General features: G+C 36.5%; 2 protein-coding genes across 2 annotated transcripts; one reads left to right on the top strand and one right to left on the bottom strand.

Annotated features, from left to right (window-relative positions):
- The first annotated feature begins 470 nt into the window (after positions 1-470).
- LOC106772490 (UPF0481 protein At3g47200-like) lies at positions 471-3,226 on the top strand. The gene is made up of 2 exons (XM_014658917.2): positions 471-2,281; positions 3,120-3,226. The coding sequence occupies exons 1-2, from the start codon at positions 1,206-1,208 to the stop codon at positions 3,172-3,174; spliced, it is 1,131 nt and encodes a 376-aa protein (XP_014514403.1). The 5' UTR covers positions 471-1,205; the 3' UTR covers positions 3,175-3,226.
- On the bottom strand, positions 3,017-8,990 carry LOC106772481. Its single transcript, XM_014658905.2, has 6 exons — positions 8,626-8,990; positions 7,519-7,990; positions 5,767-6,642; positions 4,936-5,394; positions 4,656-4,842; positions 3,017-4,465 (listed from the first exon to the last, which is right to left on the bottom strand). Exons 1-6 carry the CDS (start codon positions 8,988-8,990, stop codon positions 3,489-3,491), a joined length of 3,336 nt encoding a protein of 1,111 aa, XP_014514391.2. The 3' UTR covers positions 3,017-3,488.
- Between the last annotated feature and the right edge of the window lie 577 nt (positions 8,991-9,567).

Here is a 9,567-nt window from a genome sequence, read left to right as displayed (position 1 = left end):
TAACTGATGTTGAATGAAAGTGACCAATATCAGAAACATAATTATTTAATATAATCATTCTTAAATGTATTTTTATAATATTTAAAATTGATGAAATGTAACAATAAACTTTAAAAACAGTTCATTTTTAAATCCGTGTACTCACACTTAAGAAAAAAATAAATCTTAAATAGTGTTTTTTTTTGGAGAGCGAAGGTGAAGCACACATATATGACAGTGTGTACATGAAATAAATTGATAAAAACTTGAAATTGAAAAAGTAATATTAAGAGAAAAATTGAAAAGTAAATGAAAGAAAGAAAGTTTTAACAAGTATACTATAAATTAGAAAAAGCTTGTTAAAGTATTATTGTTTTTTGTTTATCTAGACAACATGAAATGAAAGCAGTAATGTAACATTTACAGACATACCTGAATATACAATATGGTGTCAAAAACCTATGCCTACGTTATATATTAATAAATGAAAGCGCGTAATAGTGACTTTTAAACCCCACCTTCCTAGAAGTTAGTTGGAAACATCGTCTTAAATGAAACAGAGAATTTCTGTATGCTACTTGAAGATTAACTTGTTGATTCTATTCCTTACAAGAAATTCCTGTGGCAACTTCATCATCAGGTTCCTTCTTCTTTCTTGATCCTATTTTCTTTTATTTCTGCATTGAAACGACGTTGAAGTCTTTCTTTCTACGCAGTTTTCTTTTTCCTGTTTTAAGGTGTTCTAAACAAGAGAGCTAAATATTTGTATTGGAGTTAGATTTTGATGATTTTTGTTCCCATATTAATTCAACAACTTCAGTTGTTCAATTGGCATAGAAGATTTGATCATGGGGCTATACTTTTAGATCCTATGTGCATTACATCTATGTTTGAAAAAGAATAGTATGAACAAACAACACAATTTTATTCCTAGAGTTGTGCTGGGTGCATCTTTCAGGTTTATTTCTTTCAAGATTTGACAAGCACTTCAGCAGGGAAATTATGTCTTCTGAAAACATAAATGAACACCATGGTTTAGTGAAACAGGTGAGAGAGATGCTAGACAAAGTGGAACTTCCTGAGAATTCTATAGTCCATGAGCAATGCATTTACAGAGTGCCTCACAAAATTCGCCAGCCTAATCAACAAGCCTATACCCCAAGAGTTGTTTCCATTGGTCCCATTCACACCCCTTTTAGACTGGTGGTGACATTAGGCTTGAACCAATGGAAAACCTCAAACTGCAGTATCTCAAGAGCTTCTTCACTAGGTCTCAGCTAAGTGTGGAGGAATGTGCTTGTAAACTTAAAGAGTGGGAAAGGATTATCAGACTCTGCTATGCAGAGCCAGTTCAACACAGTAGTGATGATTTCCTAAGGATGGTTCTAATTGATGCTTGCTTCAAAATTGAGCATTTCCTTAGATTTTATAACTATGATAGATGGGTAGAAATTGACCCTTTATTGTTACAGCCATGGTTGGCCAATGATGTTGTATTTGACTTGATACTACTTGAAAATCAGCTTCCTTTCTTTGTTGTAGAGGGCCTCTACAACCTAGCAATTCCTCATCACGAGACTCTTGACTTGCCCTCTTTTGTCAATGTTGGTTTCAACTATTTTAAACCTCATAACCAACAAAACATAAGGCCAGAAAAAGTACTTGGCGTGGTGCACTTCACTGATCTCCTCAGGACTTTTATGCTACCATCATCATTTGATCGTAGGATTCGAGAAAGAAGAGTCGATATAGTTGATCATCTATATAGTGCAACCCGGTTAAGGGAGGCTGGTTTGGTTTTTGAGGTTAGTCCAAGTACGTGCTTACTTGACCTGATATTTCATAAGGGTGTGTTGACAATGCCATGCATTAAGGTGCATAGCTCAACTGAGATATTTATCACGAACATAATTGCATTTGAGCAATGCCACCTTCTGTGTTCACCTAACATCACCGAGTACATTATGATTCTAGATTTTCTTATCAACACAGGGAAAGATGTGAACATACTCGTTGAAAAGAAAATCATTGTTAATTTGTTGGGTGACGATGATGCAGTGGCTACAATGGTTAACAATCTCTGCTGCAATGTTACCCTGCCTTACATTAAATCAGATTATCGCTGCTTCTGTGATCAATTGAATGCTTTCTATGAAAACCCTCGGAACAAGTACAAGGCGATCTTTATACATGACTACTTCAGTACACCTTGGAAGATAGCATCTACCGTTGCTGCAATTGTGCTACTTTTGCTAACCTTCATTCAGACTGTATGTTCAATCGTGGCAGTCTTCAAAAAAGGGTGAATATTTTTCTCTGTAATATCAGTAGTTAACTGCTATTTTGTTTGATCAATTCTGAGGATTGATGTGCGTACATAATCACACTATACTGACTACAGAGCATTATGAATTGACAACAATAGTAAATTTTGTTTAGTTTTTCTTTTTTTTAACTTTTAAGAGAATTGTTTTGGTCTTTTAGCTTCTAAATTTGCATCGATGTTATTCTTCATCAAGTTACTATGAATGTTAGTATTTAATCATTAAAGTAAATAATTTTAAAGCAATGATCATTTTTTTACTTTCAATGATTTTTGAAGTACATCTTTAATATTTTCAGTGTCACTTCATTTTTCACGGTTAATTTTATTGGGAAATCTTCTTCAATATATACAATACATTATCCTAATGAACATTTTGTCGGTTGATTCTCACCTTAAATTGTTTATTTTAAGAGATATATACTTTAGTAATACAAGTGTGCATTGGTTTGGATCCATTTTGGATAAATTTATTATTCAACTTCCTTATCATTTGCCTAGTGTGTTTGAACACTGTTTCGGTATCAAATTTCATTGATCCATGGTCAGATTTGTTTAGGAAGGTAAAAGCAAAAGTATTTTAGTTGTTTCATATATTCTTGAGTGTTCATTTACCTATTGTGAGAACAACATTTTGGAAAAATCCTTCTCTTTCTCTTTATCTCTCTTGTCATTTTAAGTAACAAAAATCCTTCTCTTATTAAGACGTTCACATTGAATACACAACAAAAAGATAGATGATTTTCCATTTTTACTCACAAGCACTTTGGTCTTTTGTTTTCTAAACCCTATGGACTAACAACCCAACTGGTCGCAGCATCCTAGCTATGAGCTACTCCTGCAAAAAGATGCGTCAACACCAAATTATATGACAAATTCGTGGTTCTTTCTTTCACCCTTCTTCAAAAAGAAGGTAAAATAATTCCTTTTAACAGAAACATGATTCAGAAGATAATCTGTAGTCTGCAATTGTTTCTTGAATCAGTTTAATGTTGAACAAGCTTAGAGATGAAAGCAAGACAGTTCTTTCTTGAACAAATATGTTCCCCCATTGCGTATTCCAAAACTTTGGTTCCTGTTTTATACAATCTTCACCCCCTGTCCCAGAAACTTGTTCATACTAGTTAGAAGGAGGATTTATTTTACCACTATGTTTTGCAAAAGTTCATGATATGGCTATTTGTTCTCATCTCCTCCTTGCTATTTGGAACGTCCTTTTCAGGAAACTATTTGCAACTCGATCATTTCTATAGCACAATACCCTTAATATTGTGTTGGGGTCTGTTCTATTCCACTTTCCTGTAGTTGGAGGCATTGACAACTTCTGGCTATTTCCATTGACTCCTACTCCACCTGATTCAGCGGTTAAGGTACTTAAGTTTTCCACCAATTGTTCAGTACTCATTCCCATTAGTTCTATTACACCCTCCACAACCTCAGCCTCTTTTTCCACCATATTTTCTGCTAACAATTCTTCTCCACAAATGCGAAACACCTTCTTCAAACTTTCAAAATCCTCTTGTATAAACTGGTGATCAGATTCATTGAACACCCTGGTGGTTCCACCAGCTAGTAAAACTGTTAGGAATGCATCAAAGGAAGCCTTCATAACTTGCTTCACTGCCAGTTCTTGAGCTCTTTCTGTTAGAATTGCTGTCATTAGTTTGATGTTATGCTTGAGGATTGTCAACATTTTGTCGATCCTAGCGTTGACTACATCACCAACATAGAGGCTATCGTAGAAGAAAGGGTTTGAGTCAAAGAACATGAGCCGGTAGGAAGCAACTTCTGAGACATGCTGGCATGCTGCTAGGATGGCAGTGTTGGTTGCTTCAAAGTATGAAACGCTCTTACTTTGAACTTTCTGAGTATTGGCAGAACTGTGGCGATTTGAAGGAACTACTCCTTCTGACAAGGAGAGTGATTTGTCAAGTTGAGGAATATGAGAAAGGATATAGTGCAAGGAGTTGAGACGAATGTAGAGGCGTTGTGTTCCACGGCTAGTGCATGAGTGAGGATGCTTGGCTTCATATATAGAATATATGTTTGGATCTTCACAACTAACACTGCATGGGCTAGCAATCTTCCACAGCTTGTGGAACTTTGAGTTCCTATTGCACCTTGTCAATGGAGGAAGCGAGGGAATGTAGTTCTCTTTCAAACCTGAGACAGTTTAGATCAAAATATAACAAATCAGAATGCTCTTTGCTGCTTCCTAGTCATTAGGACTGGACTAACTAGTACCATAAGTTTCATGTCTTGGAGAGTGTTTTTTGTCTTTCATTTAAAATTCAAACCAAACATATCTTTGAAGCTTTCTAGTGAAGAAAAATTGATCTTTAGAACCACTTACCACATGCTGCAACAAACATTATGTATTCCCGCAAGACTTTTTGTAATCCATCAACAAGTTCTTGAACTAAATCTTCAGTTATTGATATTGGAATTTGAAAGAATTCTTGCACAACTTTCTTGGACAAATTCATCAACTCTACTACTGATTTTGCATACGGCTCTGATTTAGACTTTGGATTCCATGCCTTCAAAAAAAAGAAAAGATGTTACATAGTCTCCTAAATGCACAATGTATTGTGTTCTCCTCCAATTATATTTGTTCAGAGGGTAAAACTTACTTCATTTTCTTTTGCTTTCTGAAAGCAATCTCTCACTTTGAGTAGTGATTCATCCATCCATTTTCTAATCAGGATCAGTGTGGTTGACTCAACTTCAAAAGGAACCATCTCTCTCACTACTGTTTTGCCTCCATCCTCACAATCAACTGAGTCTTCAACTACCATTTGAACCAAAACGTCTTCTAGAACTTTTGCTCTACGCAGTACTAAAATAACCTCAACCGTTTCTGATGTGGTCATTTCACTTAAATATTGCTTTAGCACATGTCCGTAGCAATTGTTTAGAGTCATTGCTGCTACTGCAGCTGCTATTGAATGCCATTTCTTCAATACTGGACTATAACTTTGTTTCTCCTTCTTTGCTAAATTTTCAGTCTCCTGAGCCATTTTAAGCATAATCTCACTTATTCCTACCTTTGTTTCAGATTCAGCAGATTTATTATTTGCTGCTTCCATCATCTACAATCATCGGAAAACAAAGACATTATGATAATTTCCTTTTCACTTTTAAAGTAAAAAGAAAATGAAAATGCTAGAAGTTAATCACCACTATAGGAATTAAAAGTCAATTGGACTAGGATATGTCTTCAGTCTATTCAAATACCATTGCCATTATTCCTTTAAAATTGCAAAAGAATCACAAGATTTTAGTCCCTGGCATGGAACTAAAAATACATGATTTTTACTGAAATGGGAGCACAAAAGGCAAATGAAATTTAAATAAAAAAAATTCATATTTTAAATGATCAAACAAACCAAGAATAAAAGGTCAAATTTTATGCATTCTTCTGACATATCAACCTTTTAGATTGTTTCTTAACTGCTACCTACCTTTTCAAAAGCACTTTTCACGGAAGAACGAATATAATCATCAATCTGGTCCTCGGAGGCATCCCTTGTAGTTTTATCTCCTCTATCTTGCATTTCTTCATCAGAAACTTTGACATCTCTCAAAATCTTGGTTGCTAACCTCACCACAGGAAGAAGATTTTCGATTTGTCCGATATTACCTTGAAAATGTTCATGGTAGTTAAGAAATCTCTTATCTGTCCATTCCTTGAGTGAACTGAGCATAGATGTTAATATCTCAATATACAAGGACTCTTTTTCTTTCTTAGTATCATTTGACACCTCACTCAATGTAGCATGTGTGGCACAAAGAAGATCAGGTTCTGTCTGCCCAGTTTCCACATATTGCTGAAACATCACCCATGCAAAGCAAACATTGTGAATCGGCTTATTTATTCCCAATGTTGACCAAGTTTTCTTTATCAGATCAAGTTGCTCTTCCAACTCATCAAGCACTGCTGTCTCCTCCGTTAGATCAAAGATGGATTGGAGAAGGGAAATGTAGAGGTGAATGTTCACAGGGTATCCATTAGCCCAGTGGCAAACATTGGTGGGATTGTCATTAGGAGTTCTCATTGATAAGGAAACCACAGAGTTGGTGAAGGTTCTCATGGTGTCTGAGTTTTTGCAAGTGTCTAAGGGTTTGAATTCAGCACTACGGATAATGTCTTTAAGGTTCATGGCATATGTGTTGTTCTTTTCTATGGGAATTGCAGGGTGAGCGAGGAGACCAGCTTCAAGGAGTTTTAGCTGCCTCTTCTGCCACAAATGGTACTCATGGAAATCATTGAATTCTGAAGGTTTTAAGTGGCGAAGAAGTTCCAATGGGAGAATGATAGTTTCTGCTTGCCGCCCAAGCTGCATATCAAGTGTTTTCGAAGAAAAATATGATGTAAGAACTTTTCACCACAGTAGCAAGATTGGCACCTTTTATTCACTGCTTTCTTAATCCATTTTAGATATTATCCGTACTCATAACTTCCATTTATGCACGAAAATAGAGACTAATTACTTAATTAGATCACTAAGATGTCAATTATAAACAGCAAAAAGCCTGATACATGTAGTTAGATTCCTTGTTCTCTTAATACACCGATGTCTTCAATTTCCAATTTTGCATAGAATAAGAGCCAACTACTTTTTTCAGAGCACAAAGATCTCAGTTTTGAACATTTGCAAAATCATGTGCAGCAAACTCTAGAAGCAATATTACATGAGTTCCCGACACCTCAAATATATCCAACAATGTAAAATCAACACCTCTAGGGACGGAACTCGAAATATATTTATTAAAAGAGACTAAAATAAATTAAAAAGAAGGGTTAGTTTAATTGAAACAAAAACATTATTTAACACATTATAAGGAGCAAATTGGCAACGAAGTCATTTTCATTGACTCAATACTTACATAAAAGGCCATTGACGATTATGCCAAAAACCTTTATGCAAAACTAAAACCGCAGCAGGAAAGAGGCCAAAAACGACATTGAAACTTCACCCAAAAGAAAAGACTAAACAATGTAATAAACAAACACAGACATCATAATGCCTACCAGTTCCTAGATACAACTCTTCAAATAAGCATTACAAAAGTTAAAATTTCAGCTTAGGTAACACTTTATGATTACTGCAAACAATCAAATGCTGTATAAGTTAAAATCTTAGATCACGATCACAATGCAAATAAAAGAACACGTTTAAATGTGCAAAAAATGTCTGCACATGTTGTCTTACTTGACCAACAAGCGTCCTCACAAGTGTTTTCCTCAGTCGGTTATCACTCTGCTCGGACACCCCCATCTGTAGCCTCATGACTTCCGCCATGGTCATCGCCCGTCGCGGCACAGAGCGTGACCGTGGACTCCGCTCCGTCACCGGCGATGCCGGGGTCGACGCCGTCGCGGACATCATCACCCTTTGGGACAAGGAGCTTCTCATCATCTTCAGTCCAAGCGCTAGCTTCAACTTACTTGTCTGCGTCACCCCCGGACTCTTCCCACCACTATTCCCATCATGCTTCGAGTAAAATGTGATCGCGCTCCGGCCACCAAACCCTGGCGAGGATCGGCACGCTGTGAAGAGGACTTCATACGCTGTTTCCCTTATGTCATCGTGGTCCAGACCCTCCAACTCCTGAAACGGCCATGCGAGGTCGCTGCTCCGGTCGTAGAGACACAACCTGCGACAATATACAAGCAAGTTATATCAGAGAAACAGTTATTGCTGAGATATATAAATCATTGCTTGCATGATAACTCTTTTATGGTTTTCAAAAATGATCGCAAACAACAATTGCGACCACAACATCAATTTTTTTGAGTTCTAGGTGTCTGTGATTAGATGACCACAATCGCAGATGCATTATAAATGTCTCTAATCTCCCTTTTATTCCTTAAAACATCATTCTATTTTGATATGTTGTTTCATAGACCAGTTTTTCGTCAAAGATTGTGGGGTGTTTGAAAAATGCATCTAGAAGACGATTATGGCTCTACCAAGTTTGTAACTGCTCCCAATATCAAAAAATGCAACCGCAACTAAAAGTTTAAAACCTTGCACACCCTTGTAATAATCAATAATAATACGATTATATTTAGATGCATTGAAAAGCAAAATGAATCAAAATTTGTCTGCATGTCAGAATCATCAACTTCTTCACGTTAGCTTTTGAAGAAAACAAAAAAAATTACGTAAGAGTTGAAGCATACGAATTGTTTTAATCTATATAAAAGGGTTATTTTTTATCTTCTTATGAAAAAGCTCAATTCTTTTGCATGAATGTGAATGAAAAAACTTATGAGAAGGATAATGCAGATATATATTGACATGACAATGCATAACCTGCGTTTGCTAGTATGAGAATAAGGGTCATGATGATAATAGTGGTTGAGGGAGGATGATGAAGTGGAAGGAAGGAGGCCGGAGTCAGATTCTTGGAAGGAAGGGGAAGGGAAGGGTCCAGGGTAGGAGTCACGGCGGCAGTGGGAGGAGGTGGACGGCGGCGAGAGCGGGAGGCAGGAGGGACCAGGAAGGGACTCACGTCGGCTATGAGCTTTTCCGGGGTGGTGATTCTCGAAGATGGAGGGAGGAAAAGGATCGAGCGTGGGATCTTGTTGGGTGAGAGACGGAGGAGGGATGAAGATGGTGGGAGACAACGGCGGAAAGGGGCCAGGAGCCGAGTCGCGGCGGCGGGCATGAAGACCCATATGAGTGGTGGCTTGAACAATAATGATATCTAAGAGAGGAAAAGGTGAGGGGAAGAAAGTTTCATAATTTGAAGTTTCTTTTAGAAAAGAGTAAAAAAAAAAGAATGAAAGGTGATGGGTATGGTATTCTTGGAGGGTATGTCTGTTAATTACCGTTGCTTGTGTTAGGTTTGATGAGGAGAAAGTAATATTACTATATTAGTCATGATGAGTTGGTTATTAGCTACAAATAATGTTATCTAAAATTTTACTTTTCAAAGACATCCAAAAACTTTTGGTATGCATGCATGTCTTTGCTTGGATCAATATTCCTTACTTGATTAATTTGTATTTAAATGCTTTGCCAATTATATCTAACTTACTAAATTTTGCTTTCTCTCCAACCCCTTCAAATATTAACTATAAATTGAAAGCTTTATTCAAAACTAAAACAAGAAATCAATAAAACACAAAAGGGTTAAAAATATTGGAACTTTTCTTTTCTTTGATGTGTTATCAACTGGTCAGTGGGAGTGACGATACATGAAAACTTCAATTTTTATTCTACACCTATACAGTATCAATAAACATATTTTTA

The sequence above is a fragment of the Vigna radiata genome, chromosome 1 (genome assembly GCF_000741045.1).
Source record: "Vigna radiata var. radiata cultivar VC1973A chromosome 1, Vradiata_ver6, whole genome shotgun sequence".
Classification (NCBI taxonomy): Eukaryota; Viridiplantae; Streptophyta; class Magnoliopsida; order Fabales; family Fabaceae; genus Vigna; species Vigna radiata.
Note: the sequence above shows the minus strand (reverse complement) of the source record. Positions and strands in the feature narration are given on the sequence as shown.